The sequence below is a fragment of the Astatotilapia calliptera genome, chromosome 8 (genome assembly GCF_900246225.1).
Source record: "Astatotilapia calliptera chromosome 8, fAstCal1.2, whole genome shotgun sequence".
Classification (NCBI taxonomy): domain Eukaryota; kingdom Metazoa; phylum Chordata; class Actinopteri; order Cichliformes; family Cichlidae; genus Astatotilapia; species Astatotilapia calliptera.
Window position 1 is genome coordinate 8,226,635 of NC_039309.1, and position 14,119 is coordinate 8,240,753.

Below are 14,119 nucleotides of genomic sequence, written 5' to 3' on the forward strand. Positions count from 1 at the left end.
ATGAGAGAGGGGATTACGGCTCCTGGGCGGTAGTGGACACAGCTGATTTGCAACCCGCTGAAGAAACTGCAGAGAAGAAGGGAAAATGTCGCTGGCTTCGACGCGGACCGTTCTAGGATCAGTGTCCTTTTAGGAAAAACTAGAAGGCATTTCGGTGAGTGGGACTGCCGTCACTAGTTGCACCCAAGGTTAGGGCTTGTGAATTTGGTGTGTCCCGTCCAGAAACGCAAAGGTCCGCCTCAGTTTCGCCAGCTTTGTGTAACGTTTCAGGCTCGCCCCACAGAGAAACACAGTGGGAGCAAGGCAGCCATGATGAATGTTAGACACTTTAAATGCGGACGCGTTGATGAAATTGGCGTCTTTAGCTGGTAGCTTTAAAAGTCAGGCGCGGTTGCTACATCAAGTATCAGTTGTTTTTAACTTCTTCTAAACTTTATGTTACTTAAAAAAAAAACTTGTTTGCACATCAACGCTGGCCATCCGTGCGAGTGGGCGCGAGACTCAAACTTATTCATCTCGATTGTTCCTGCCTTTCAAAGCTCTTATGAGTTTAATTGTTTTACGTAATCTTGGACAGAAACATATTAGCTCTTTGAGCTAAAATACGGATGTTTTAATTTGACTCCTCTCACAAAGCAGCCGAGCTGTGACCTCTAACTTGCACCATCACTTGGCTGCTGTAAGGTGACGTTGTAAGGTGTAGCACGTGCTGATGATGCAGTCCTTTCAGTTGCTAAACTGTACGTGAAGCCACAGGTCTGAGATTTTTTACATTTTGTTTATCCTTTAATAATTTATTTTCCACATCTTCCACACTCAAGTTGATGGTTGGACGTAGGAGAGCATTGTTTTTTCTCTTATTGTCTTTTTTCTCTGAATCGTCTCCTTGTGTCCCAGATCTCTAGATTGACATATATACTCATTAGCCTCTGTATTATTAGGTCTAGTACCGGGTTGGAGCCCCTTTTCTCTTCAGAGCTGCCTTTATACTTCAAGCAGTTGCTCAGGTGTACCTAATGTAGTGGCTGGTGACTGTATGTGCATCTATAGCACTTTGGAAGTGGTATTGTGATTTTTCCAGGGGCTCTAAAAATCTGATATTTTTATCACATTCAAAAATAACATAATCAGTATCACATGTAAGAAACTAAAACCAGGAAATTTGGAGGTCATTTGTATCTCCCGCACTCAGAATATTTCAATCATTAATCAATTTTCTAATACATGTCTTGAACAATTATTTGGCTTGATAGTTTTGATATAACCAGGTTATTTCCAACACTTTCCTAAAATACACTGACAAATGAAACTGTTTCTGTGAATCAGAAAAAAATTGGAAACATGTAAAAATGCAGTTCATTGAGTTGGTTTTTGTTTGTTTTATGACAATAGAAGTCTTCGTTTATTATGAACATTTCCTGCTTTTTGAATAATTCAAATGTCATTTGAATACATCTCACCTGTACATTTAACTCTGTGGACTGCAGCAAATGTACGTTATCCTATTTACTGACAGACTAATATGTCCTAATTTATCTTTTTCTTCTTGTCTACAGAATGGCATTTCTGCTGTATTGTTGCCATGAGTGAATAAAAGTGTCACACAGCAGGACAAAACAAGGGAAAAGTAAAAGTTTAGGTTTTACCTGAACGATAAGGGAGTCAGCTGGCATATGTTCCTGTTTTGTGAGATCAGCTTTAACTATAACCATTTAAGCCCATAAGAGTATACTGTAACACTACATGGGCCTCTAGGGCAATCTGAACTGATAATTAAAGCCTCTTCTCCTTCTGCTGCAGTTAGCAAGGTAATATTTCAACAAAGACATGGACCCATCTGCCCGAATGGTGAGCCTGGATAACCAGGGGAACATGGTTTTCACAGTTGTAAAGCCAGTTATGGGCATATTTCAGGTGTCTTCAGAGCAAAATGGCAGTGCTCCACAAGGGAGCATGGGTCTACAGGGTTTAGCTGAAAGCACATTAGTCCTCCCTCAGGCACAAGGTCAGCCTCCACTAGACCAGAACCAGATGGAAATGAACACCATACAGCCTCATATTCAGCCTCTGATGCAGGTTTCTGCCCCAGTCCAGACTGAGAATTTACCTGCGAATCAGGATCTCCCACAAAGCTCAAGCGAAAATACAGAGTCCGCTAGCCAGATCGCATTTGCTGAGGTTTCATCACTCCTGGATCCCAACATGAAAGGATCAAAAGCTCGTAAGTAGCCAGTTGTTTGAAATCACACTATCTGAATGTTTTTCAATCTTATGGCTCCAAGTAAAATACAATGAAGTGAAAATTTTGCAAAGTAACGTAAAAAGAAAGTACACTATCTGTCAGTTTTAGGTTTTGCATATCAGAACATTAAGTCCTTACCAGTTCTTAAAACAATGTAAATAATACAAATGAAAGATTGTGTTAAGTGTTAACAAAAACTAAAACAAAATACTGAAGCAGTGAAAAACTAAGTATACCCTATGATTCAGTAGCTTATAGAGCTACATTTAGCAGCAATAATTTGAAATAGTTGCTTACTGTGTGACTTTCAGCCTCTGGTATCATTATGGAGGACTTCTGACTAGGGGTGGGCAGCAGAAAAGGTAGAAACGATATAAATTTGGCCAACGGTAGAGATTTTGACTATACCCCTCTACCGTGATAGCGCATGTTGATGGTGTCATTGAGCTGCGCCTGTTTTGGTCGAAAGCATTGCAGCGACTGCAAACAACATCATCTGCAAATTACTGCGCTTCCTCCACTTCCCTACCATTGATTCATTAATGCTGAATTCTCTCGCAGCTGCTCTATTCCCATGTTGTTGCAGTATATTAATAACTAACCTCGTATTGTGGATGGATTATCTCAGTTGTTCTCCTGACTGAAGTTTGGTCTGTTTATAGCATCCTGCTATGCAATTGCATTTGTCCCCAACCACCCTCACGTTAACTTTTATCGAGTGGAAAAAGGTTAGCGTTCATTCTTCAGCTTTACTGTGCTAATGTTATGTTAACTAGGGCTGCCACGATTAGTCGACTAGTCACGATTACGTCGACTATTAAAATCGTTGACGACTGATTTAATAGTCGACGCGTCGTTTGAAGCTTTGTAAGATCCCAAAAGACGCAAGTAGTAGGATTTAAGAGTGCAATAACGGACTGAAACAGAAGATGGCAGCACTGCATGTACAAGGATGCCAGCTGCCGTTAAACCCCGAAGAAGAAGTAGCTCTGTCCCAGAATTCATAGCGCGGCCCTGCTCAGTTTCCAACAATGGCGGCAGCTAGTTTTAATATTACTCTTATCATTCTTTCTGGGTCACAAAATAAACGTTTAACATTTTCAGGTGAGAATGTAACTGCGTAAACCTCAAATATCTGCTCAGTTTATCAAGACACCACATATTTTCAAAAGCGCTCCGACGTTTTCGGAGACGTCTGTTACCCACTAGCTCGATAGCTAGCTGGGGGCAAGGCTCACTAGAGCCGGTGAGAACACTGGACTCCTGGCAAATCGTTTTCAAACCCACCGCTGTCTTTCGCTACTCAGGTTTAACATGAATAAGTCACTTAGATAATTTAAAAATGTTATTGTTTGGCTTTTTTTAGTATTTTATTTGTTCCTGAGTAAATCGGTTTGGCTGAAATTAAAGTTATAGTTTTTACACAGCTGAATAAACATCAAGCAGACAGCTGATTATCAGAAGTGTGAGATGCTCGAGAATATACTCCGGTGTCCTGTTATATTTTAGATAGCAAGAAGTTATTAAACTTCACTGAAACAATCTGTAAATTTCATTAAAATTTAATAAACTATCATCTTGTCTTTATTTTTAGTTAGCACAGACCTTAAACACTTAAAGCTGTAAGCTAATGATAGTTATATAAAAGCAGATACTGCTGGTGCAATAAGCTGTACGCTCTACGTCCAATGGATGCATGATCTGATTAGTCGACTAATCGCAAAAATAATCTGAATAGTCGACTATCAAAATAATAGTTTGTGGCAGCCCTAATGCTAACGTAGCTGTTTTGCTAGCGATCACGTAGGACATCATTATATATCAGCTAGTCAGTAACCCTACAAAAGTCACTGCTGTTTACTTTTTTGTCTCCATTTATGTTGGAAGTGATAGCAGAGCTATATGTTTTAATTTTTTCATTAATCTCTCAGTCAGAACATGCTATATCATGTTTAGGTGGAAACTAGCGAGCTAACTTCCTGCTAACTTCTCACTCCGTTGAATTTAAAACATTCTGTTTTCATGGATGCCTGGATGTTAAACTTAATTGTTACACCTGATAAAGCAGCAACGCTGATCATTTTATTAAAGATGAAAGAATTTAGACAGTTTTTAACTCTCAGTGATGCCGCAGTTTTCGTTTGCCTATTTTGGACCCAGATTACTCCGCAATGCTCCTGACTTCGGCAGCCGTAATGCTCTGGCAATCCATCAAGCGGTACGCCTTCATAGCTTACCAAAGTCGTACTAAAACATTTTTGACAGATTTCTGCACGCCGCGTACAACATAAAATTGGTTCGAGGTCAGTAAGCACAACCAGAATTCATACATAAGGCACAATGTCAATTTTTGAGAAAATTAAAGGATTTTAAGTGTGCCTTATAGTGTGTAAAATACGTTATACAGAAGAAAAGAATATATCGCGATATATATCGTTACCGCACATGCTTCAAATTATACCGCGATATGGATTTTAAGCCATATCGCCCAGCCCTACTTCTGACCTATCCTTCTTTACAACTTTGCTTAGTTGACTAAAGTCTGCAGGTCATTGTTTATGCACAGCTCTCTTAAGGTTCACACCATTTTAGTTTGGTTAAGGTCTAAGGACTTTGGGCCATTCTATAGATTCGCCCCTGTGCTTGGGCCTTGGCTGCTTTGCAGATAACCTCGCCTCTGACTTTATGGTTGACTCTGTGATTGCTCAGTTTAAAAATGGCCTTGTAACCCTTTCCATGGACATTAACAATTGCTTCTCTAAGACCGTTGCTGAGGTCTTTCCTTCTTAGCATTGTGTTACCGTGCACCTGAATGCGCCAGACCATCAAACTCCCAAAACATCTGCTTTTATACAGGTGCTCACACTTAATAATGGTCAGGTTTAATAATATTTATACTGTTAATTCCCAGAAAAAAACTAAGAGTTTGCTTATTTTTTAAGACACTCTAAGGATCAGAGCATTTTTCCTATATCCTGATATGTAAAACTTTAGAGATCAAAGAGGCTGTGCTTTCTATTTGCCACAACTCCCTGAAGTCATTTATTCAGCAAATGTATAATGTTTCCTTGATTCTAGCCCTTACAGTTTAAAATGTTAGATTTTAAAAAACAATTTCCCTGTTCAGATTTGATCAGATGCTGTTTCATTCTAATCCTGCTGTGCTGATTTATGTCCCTCTGTTTTGCTCTAATTTCAGGGAAATATCTCATCTCATATGATGAAATTAAAAGGCGTCTGCAGGCTCCAGAAAAGATGTCCCTGCGGTCTTTGGCAGCGTACACTCGGGTCAGCAGAGGACCAGCCAGCAAGAAAACACTCCTGGAGTCACTTAATGTACTCGGCCTCACGCCAAGCACAACTACCTCTGTATCCTCGTCCTTCTCCAAACTCACTGAAGGTTAGAGGTGTGTGTGTGTGGGGTGGCGTGTGTGTGTAAAGCCATGTTTGGAATTGATAATGAGTTTGAAAGACTCGGCTGCTTATTTGGTTAATTTATTTTTTAGGTGACACCAGAGCTCTGTGTGACGATATGAAGGATTTTGCCCATGACTACATTGACTATGGCAACATGGCAAAGCAGCTTATCCCAGAGACAAATACAGTTCAACACTGGTCCAAAATTATTGAAACAAAGTATGTCTTTCATTACTGTGGGTCCTGTATAACATGGTTACTGTGCTTGTGAAAATAAAACATCATAATTAAGCGACCAGTTTACATTAACACTTTCCCTTTTTCTCCTAGGAACCATCTTGAGGATATGAGAAAGTGTTTTAGGGACCCAGTCAACAGTGGTGCATTCGACAACGTCACTCATGGCCTCGGTCTTGGAATGCTTGATGTTGCACTGGACATGATTATTATGGTAATTGAACAGCAGATTCGCATCCTGTCTGGTGTCGCAGCATCTGACCCGGCCGACTCAGGTCCACAAATGCGCCGTGTCCGCAGACGCCACCGCAAAACTCGCTCGATGGACAATGAGAAGCTTCATAAGGTGTCTGGAGGGGAAAAAGAACAAGGAAAGCTCATTTCAAAAGCCAAAGGTCGAATCAGAGCCAAGAAGAAGATCAGACAGGAAACTGTAGCTTCTGGACCTGTGGAGACCCAGGCAGAGCCGTGCAAGCCAGATGGTGTGGAGAGTAATGTCCTCACTCTGGTGTCTGTAGGTTACGAGACTGTATCCAGCGGCCTCGGTTCAGTTGGACCCGTTTGATACTTGCTCACATGATAAGTATAAAGACCCAGTCATAGTGCTGTTCAAACTGATTCTCAGCGATCGGACAGAGGTCGGGGTAAATTAAGCTCCCCACTGTAATGAGCGCAAAATCATCACAACATGTTACATATTGGTGTCAGGCTTTAAGGAGCTATTCACTTTCTTCTAGAAAGTTGTAATATGTAGTCAGAGCCACAGCTGGTTAACCTACCTTATCAGTAAGGCTGGAAATACACACAGGCTTGATGGCTTTTTTTAATATGTATTTCTTTTCAAAGGTGCATATTTAACATGCCCAAAGTTTAAAATAAAGAGGTCAGCATATTTACAAGTAAAGCTCAGGCTTCAGCCACTCTAAAGCACTGAATATTTTGCGCCCACCTTCTGCTAAAACCTTGTTTGCAAAGAGCAGAAACTCAAGACAAAGGTAGGATAGCTGTGAATTCTTTAAGGCTGTTGTAGTAGTCATGAAATAAGAAATACTGTAGCTGAAAATGGGCACAATAGGATTTAACAACCCCCTCTATTATTTGTTCAATCCATGCACAAAAACAAGTGTGACAAGACAAAGTTTTCATGGCACTCTGTGCAATAGTTTGTTTTTGTTGTTTTTTTTGTTTGTTTTTTTATTAAAGCAAAGTAAATGAAATATGGCTTTAACCTTATGTTTTGTTTCATTTGGATGGACTTTTTTAAAACAGTTTCCACTTTCTGTGCTAAGTTAGGCAATCTGGTGAAACTGCTGCATGTTTACTGTGTACCTGATACAGCTGTGGTGTCAGTCATGTCATCTCAGCCTTTGCAAGAAAGCCAATAAGTGCATTTTCCAAAATCTCCAGATATCTTTTTAAATTGATCATTTGCTGCTTCAGTAACAGGTTTTGTTTCTTGGTATCAGTTAGAATCCAATCATACATTATTTTTTCAGTCAACAGAACATCTGGTACATGGATAATATCAAATGTAGATTATATTTTTTTGGCTTGTGGTACATTGTCTCCTGTTTTAATGTTGTATTTATTCCTTAGATTTTCACGTCTGTACTAGAATACTGGAAATAGAGGTTTTTACTTGAGTTGAGTAAAACAGGATGATCTAGTTTTAAGAATTGTCTTCTGTTGTTCTTTTTGTTATCTCATAAATGGAGCAGGAGCTGACAGAGGCTTTAAATACCCCTATCAGCTGCAATATTAAAGTTCATCTGGGAAACCTAGAGTGTTGTCACCCTACCTGTTTAAACAGCCTTGCTGTCTGAACCCACCCCCTCACTGCTATGGCAGTTGCATTTGATGATGGGTAAGCGGGTTAATGCCCACCACTGCTGAAAAAACTGCTCAGGAAAATATCAAAGAGCCAAAGCAACCAACTCAGATTGGGGTGGCACCACCCTACATCCCAAAATACCTGCAACCAATGGTGCCAGACACTAATGGAGACCCCACTGCTTGAGCTGATTTGGTTGTACATGGGAGGATATAAATCTAGTTTAAAATAATCAGTTAATAGAGAAGAATTGGAGTGCCAGAGTTGGATTAAAGATTGAAAACAAAATTATAACCACCAGCTTAACATTTTTGTAGGTCCCCATTTTGAGGCTATTTCAACTCTGACCTATTTCGTGTCCCATCCAGTGGTGTCTGGCACCGGAGGGCAGGGGAGGGTTCACCCTGCATAGATGCAGTTTGTTGTACTCTTCACCCTGTTCCTTGAAATCCAGAAAAGCAGTTTTTGCAAATTGGCAGAGTGCACTGTCTGCAGCAACATTTAGAAAAGCTGTACTAGCCAAAGTCAAACCCACATAAATACTCAAACCTCTCAAAAGAATCTTGTTTTATAAGCAGATGAATAACTGCTTTTCAGTGCGTTTCACCTGTTGTTGTTGTAATAAACTCATCAGATTCAATTCTAATCCAAACTGACACAATGGGGAAAAATTACGCCTAATAATAAGGTTGTATACAAGAACAGATGTCCATATGTCTGTGCTGTTTTGACTTGGATTTTTATAGAAGGTGAAAGGCATTACGGGAGTATAGAAATACACTCAGCAGAGTCAGCCAAGTGCTAATACCTTAACAGTGCACACGCACACACATCCACAAGTGGTGAGTGGAAGAGAGAACAGCTTTAGTGAGGATTTGCTCTGTATTAACCCTGACAGGGAACACAGAGTCAGCTGGAGCACAAGGAAGCCAGAGTAGATAGACCTGTAGGAAAATAGAGGGAAAAAAGCAACAGTGCAGGGAGGTATGAAATACACTGTCGTCAAAAGGATGTGTTAGTTGAAATAGGGTGTCCTCCAAGCAGCAGCTAATGACTCGAAAATACGGCACTAAAAGAAAAAAGACGACAGCTTTTAAAAAGTGCTGTGCATTTTGAAACATGTCGATCTAAGATGGGTACGACTGGTCCAGAGATGGCAGCACGGAGCACAATGGGGCACCCCAATGTGCCCCTCTCACACAAACACATGCATTCCCAGAGGGACAAAAACAGATCCAGTCGACTGCAACCTTACACACCAAATGGTGAGTAGAAGAGTGGCATGACTGAATATGTTACACTGTAAAGAAAATTGTTAGAAGTCACAGATCGTAGATATTGGCTTTTGATGTTGTTGTGATTGCAACACTAACAATAGGGAATAGCACCTGCATGGTGGTGGTTGTTGTTTTTGTGCTTCACATAAAACTGTCTGCACTTAGGTAGATGTTAGCTGTCTTGTTTGAAATAAATTTTTTTGTATTTATAACTAAGATAAGATTCAAACCAACAAGCTCTCCTGTAGTTTCTATGAATTTGTAAAGGGCCATTCCAATTTTCATAAAACAATTTTTAACTGGCAATGCTATGTTCAGCCTGTTCTTCAACATGTGTTTTCATCAGTCCAACCAGTCTTTGTTGTTAATTCCTGTGCAATGTGACAGTTGCACAACCCTCAAGTCTGAGCTTCATAGTGCACAACCATGAACAACAATGGCATCGATTTGTTTCCATTTACATCACTGCTGTGTGGTAATACAGTTTATATGCATGATAACTTCACTCCATTATGTCTTCACTTAAATGGATTTCACGGTGAGAACAAAGCTGAAATGTGTCTGATCACAGTTATGTTACAAGAGCAACACTCTAACCGAAGCTTTATACTTGGTGAATGATCATCTTTTCTGTACAAACAATGTTTTTTGTATCCAAACATGAACTGATGGCCACAGCAGAAGAGAGTGTAAATCAGATTTGATTAGTTAGCAGTGAGGTGTGCCAAGTTTCTACTGCAGCACTGTTTCGTTAACTCTGTTTTTTCTGCTTTGCACAAGTATATGCAGGCTATATACCGATACTAGTGTATATATACACACAACAAAACCTTTAATGCAAGTTCAGCAGGTCGTGCAGTTGGATATTAGTATTCTACAAATTTGACTGTTGTCTAGTAAATTCAACTAACTTCAAATCCAAATTGTTTGGCTATAACCGGTAAGGATGGCAGACCTCTTCTTATGAAAGATTTATATTATATTATTGAATATCTTCTTGTGATTAGTAAGCTTTGATGCTGATCCTCAGTAGTTGTCCAGACATCCTTTTACATACAGTTTTACAAAAACACAGTAACACTTTTGACATTGTATATATGAGAGCTTACAAAACTGACCCTAATTCTCTGAATTTTATATATAATACATCCTACTTATTAATACTTGGCTTACCTTTTTTTTTAAACATCATTTTTATGTCTTTTTTGTATCTAGGGAAAATGTTTTATGCTTTTTTAACTTTGCACTGTCTTTGTTGGTCTAACTAGAATCCTGTACATCTGGTACAAACCTGACCCTAACCTTCTCCAATCACAGTCCCACAACTTTCCATCTAGCTCTAACTTTTAAATTGTCCATCTTTGTAGTTTAGCATCCAAAATCTCACCTACGTGTATTGCTTGCTATCAAATATCACCATGCAGACACTGCTTGTTCAGAGTTAATCGTTGTGTTTGATTTATTTAAGTCTGGGATATCAAACTTAGGGCCCACCAAATGGTCCAGTCTGGCCTATTGGATAACTCTGTAAAAATATAGAAATTTTAAAGAAGAAGAGCATAAACTGTATTTTCATTTATTTTACTTTTTATTTTACATTTATTTTGTCTTCTAACTGACAAAGACCGTAAGTAAGAGTAAGTAACAGATAAACCATTACTTTAGAAAAATAAAAGCTTTTTTATTATTACTACTCGCCCAGTGAGTCTTGTTGATGGATTTAAAAAACATTTACTACAGCAGCATTTCTTTATAACGCAGAAAAGCTGAGACATATTGTTAAATTGTCCTTTTTTTGTCTATAGACTTCTAAGTAAAGAAAGACAGAACCAATTGGAGGAATTCTTTAGGTCATTACTGTAGGCAGTGGTTTCACTGGTCTGCCCCTTGATGTAAAATGAGTTTGACGCTCCTGCTTTAAGCTAATCCTTGGCTTTCTCTTTCTGTGTAACAGCATTAACAAACAGAATGCTAATAAACAGTAAACAGTATAACTGCTAAACATGTGACTCAAAGCAGCACCGGGCACAAGTTTAGCTTCAAAGAGCGTTTCTCATAGGATGACATGGTTCAGCATGTACTTAAAAAATGCTGATCAGTTGAATTTAAACAAGAAAGAAGCTGACATCTAGATTTCGTGTGTGGAGGTTTTACACGAGGAGCACCTTTTTCATGTTCTTATATTTACTGTTCAAAGTGCAGTAAAACATTATTTCTCTCGTGCTTTGTTTCATGCCCTGCCCAGCTCTTTGTAACATTCATATTTCTTATGCCATCCTTTTATAATTCTTAATATTTCCATTTTCCTGATTGCCCCTGCAGACAACTTAAACAATGCCTTAGGCGCTATCAGAGTCCTTGGTGTGGAGCTCATTGAAGATGAGCTTAAACCCCATTTGAACACAGTGATGGCCAGCATTAAGGAGAAGAGTAAGTTCCTTTAGGTATAACACTATGCAAAGCAATATAAAATATTTGATGCCTTTTGTTTGTTTTTTGTGTGTGATGTAAATCTAATGAGGGGTTAATGTCACAGGTGCATGCAATGTATACGAACATGTAGGAATATTTAACAGCACCTATATCATAGGCCGCAAAACCACACTGATAAGAAATGGCCCCATGAAGCGAGATGTGCAAGGCAGTTGTAAGCACTAAGAAGAGGTTAAGCTATATTTGTGTCTCCCAGCAAGTCAACAGCAGGATAAGAAGGCGGCAGAGGGAATTAAGCGTCAGAGGTCACGCAAAAAAACAGATTACAAGATTCAGTTCAGGTAACTTGACATATAGTCTATGCAGTCTCTTAAGAGACAAACTCTTCTAAGGCTATATAAAGGGAATCCAACAAGTGTTGGTAGTGTCAAAAATATTAATTATTTTTAAATATGCAATTCCACTTGTGTCCAGAGAAAGGTGCTGCTGAGCAGGTGGTGATCAGTGGGATCTTGCCAATCCTTGCTCTGAGCCTGAGAAGCAGAGGGCCTCTGAGTGTGCTGACTGCAAAACTAGTGGCTGAACTTGCCAGGGAATGTAAGTAATCAATGCTTATATTGTTCTTTATCTATGTACAGTTTATTATTTAATACAAATAAAGTATAATGTTAATCTATAGGTTTGCTGGTGAACCCGAAAGCTTTCTCTCTCTGTTGCTTCAAGTGTTATTAGTCTAGTACAAAGTCTTCTTTCTTTACTGTATATTATTTATCAATACACTTTATCAAGGTTTCTTCTTCTTCCCATCAGCTGTGATTCGTAAAGGTTTTGGTGACACGGGCTTGGTTGCGGCTTTGTTGTCGGTCCTGACCAGTTCAGACCAAGAATTGCTTTTCCACGCAGCGAGGGCCGTCTCACGCATGTCTTATGATAGCGGTAAGTTAACACAGTCTGAAGCTTCTATCAAATTCAACACTGCATTTTACATTTGCTTTATGCTATATATCAAATGTCCTGGATTTATTTATTTTTTAGTTAAATAGTACTGAAATAGAAAATACAATCTTATTCATTCTCTTTATGGAAAATAGAAAGCAGCCAACAGGGTTTCTGCTAAATGTTTGACTTACAAAAAATCTGTCAATGTGAGGAAATTTGTTTAAAACAAGTCCCATGTAAAAGTAAATAAATAAAGTTGGCTCAATAAATTGATTTAATATTCAGTGCTCACTTTCCCCTTCAGCTAAGCTGCAGCAACTATTACTACGCCAAGGTGCGGTGCCTCGTCTTGTTGCCATCCTGCTCCAGTTTCCTGATAAGGAGGCCCTGGGGGATGTGTGCCTTCAGGCCCTCTGTAACATCAGTGGAATGGGATTAGCAGAGGAGGCCGGAAGGGTGTGGGAGAGAGGAGCGTCTGTGAGGCCGGGGGAGTCTGTGTTTCACGGCGTTTCTCCTCACACCTGTGGTTTTGACTCTTCTGTGACTCTGGTGCGTGTGTCTCAGTGGGGGCCGGGTCAGTACGCAGTCAGCATCGAGGTTTTCCAGCGCTGCTCGTCCTCTTTCTGGAACCTTCATGGGAACAAACGGACTGCTCACTGGTCCCCCTTTTCCAGCTTTGGAAGCTGCTCAAATTTGTACAAGCTGCTCAAGTTCTCTACAAGGAATATTCCACGGACAAAAAGTCTGAAAACCCGTGTGTTCCACACTTTCCTCTGAAATCTGGAAATACACAAATGTCTCTGGGCTCTTCCCGTTTACTTTAATCAGAATTTTTTGATTTCTTCTTCTTGTTTGCATCTACTTTGTAAGGTTCAATCAAGGAACTATTTATTTATGTGTATTTTCAGAAATGCTAACTTTTGCAACTACATGCGTCACGACACGGATTAGGCAATTCTGCTGTTTTAGTGTCACACTGTGCTGTTTAAATTTGGGCAATAAGTGAATCAAGGATTAGAATAAATAAATCACGTTACATCTAAAACTTTCTATAGTGATGCTCTTCATGTTGAATCATTTCACAAGTGCTTGAAATAATTGTGAATTCCTATTCAAAGGCAGCAATACTGAGAATGTTGTTTTCCTATGTGTTATCGCTAATTCAACTTTGTGCTAAATCTTTGAACGTTTGGATATCTTTGGGAAGCTTTAAATAATAAAATAATTTCAAATTATGTGTGTAAGTGTCTGTACTGAAGTCAAACTTCACAATTAGTTTTGTTAAAGTAATTTTCAAGCATGAATAACGAACGTTCAGAAACATTGTTAGCAAATTTTTAAGATTGTGCAAATTGAGATAATAACAGACCATTTTTCATTTAAATATATAAACTGGGTTTCTTTCTCTTTTTTTCTTACAAATGTACACTCACTGGCCCTTTTATTATTTATAGCTTGCTATTACTGGGTTGGACCTCTTGTTGCCTTCACAAATGCTTTAATTCTTCATGGCACAGATTCAACAAGGTGCTGGGTCCGTATCAACACGATCATGCGCTTCCTGCAGATTTGTCAGCTTCACATCCATTGTGTACAACAATACTCAGTTGGTTCCAAATACATGCAGTGAAAATATTTACCACACCATTATAACATCTGAACTGCCAAAGCAGGGTAAGATGGATCCGTGCTTTTATGTTACTGACACATTCTGACCTTACGATTAAATGTCGTAGCACAAAT

General features: G+C 39.2%; 2 protein-coding genes across 6 annotated transcripts; both read left to right on the top strand.

The window, feature by feature from the left end:
- LOC113028187 (uncharacterized) lies at window positions 1–7,569 on the top strand. Of its 4 annotated transcripts, none has more exons than XM_026178248.1 (5): window positions 1–154; window positions 1,557–2,221; window positions 5,442–5,642; window positions 5,749–5,878; window positions 5,990–7,569. In XM_026178248.1, exons 2-5 carry the CDS (start codon window positions 1,828–1,830, stop codon window positions 6,459–6,461), a joined length of 1,197 nt encoding a protein of 398 aa, XP_026034033.1. In that variant the 5' UTR covers window positions 1–154; window positions 1,557–1,827; the 3' UTR covers window positions 6,462–7,569. The 4 variants fall into 4 exon arrangements, with proteins under 4 accessions (XP_026034033.1, XP_026034035.1, XP_026034034.1 ...); XM_026178250.1 differs by lacking the exon at window positions 1–154 and adding an exon at window positions 171–232; XM_026178249.1 differs by lacking the exon at window positions 1–154 and adding an exon at window positions 282–756.
- Window positions 7,570–7,753: 184 nt separating this feature from the next.
- On the top strand, window positions 7,754–13,594 carry LOC113028188 (uncharacterized). Of its 2 annotated transcripts, XM_026178252.1 has the most exons (5): window positions 7,754–8,992; window positions 11,327–11,434; window positions 11,912–12,034; window positions 12,248–12,373; window positions 12,681–13,594. In XM_026178252.1, the coding sequence occupies exons 1-5, from the start codon at window positions 8,860–8,862 to the stop codon at window positions 13,151–13,153; spliced, it is 963 nt and encodes a 320-aa protein (XP_026034037.1). In that variant the 5' UTR covers window positions 7,754–8,859; the 3' UTR covers window positions 13,154–13,594. The 2 variants fall into 2 exon arrangements, with proteins under 2 accessions (XP_026034037.1, XP_026034038.1); XM_026178253.1 differs by lacking the exon at window positions 7,754–8,992 and having other exon boundaries at window positions 11,370–11,778.
- The last annotated feature ends 525 nt before the right edge of the window (window positions 13,595–14,119 follow it).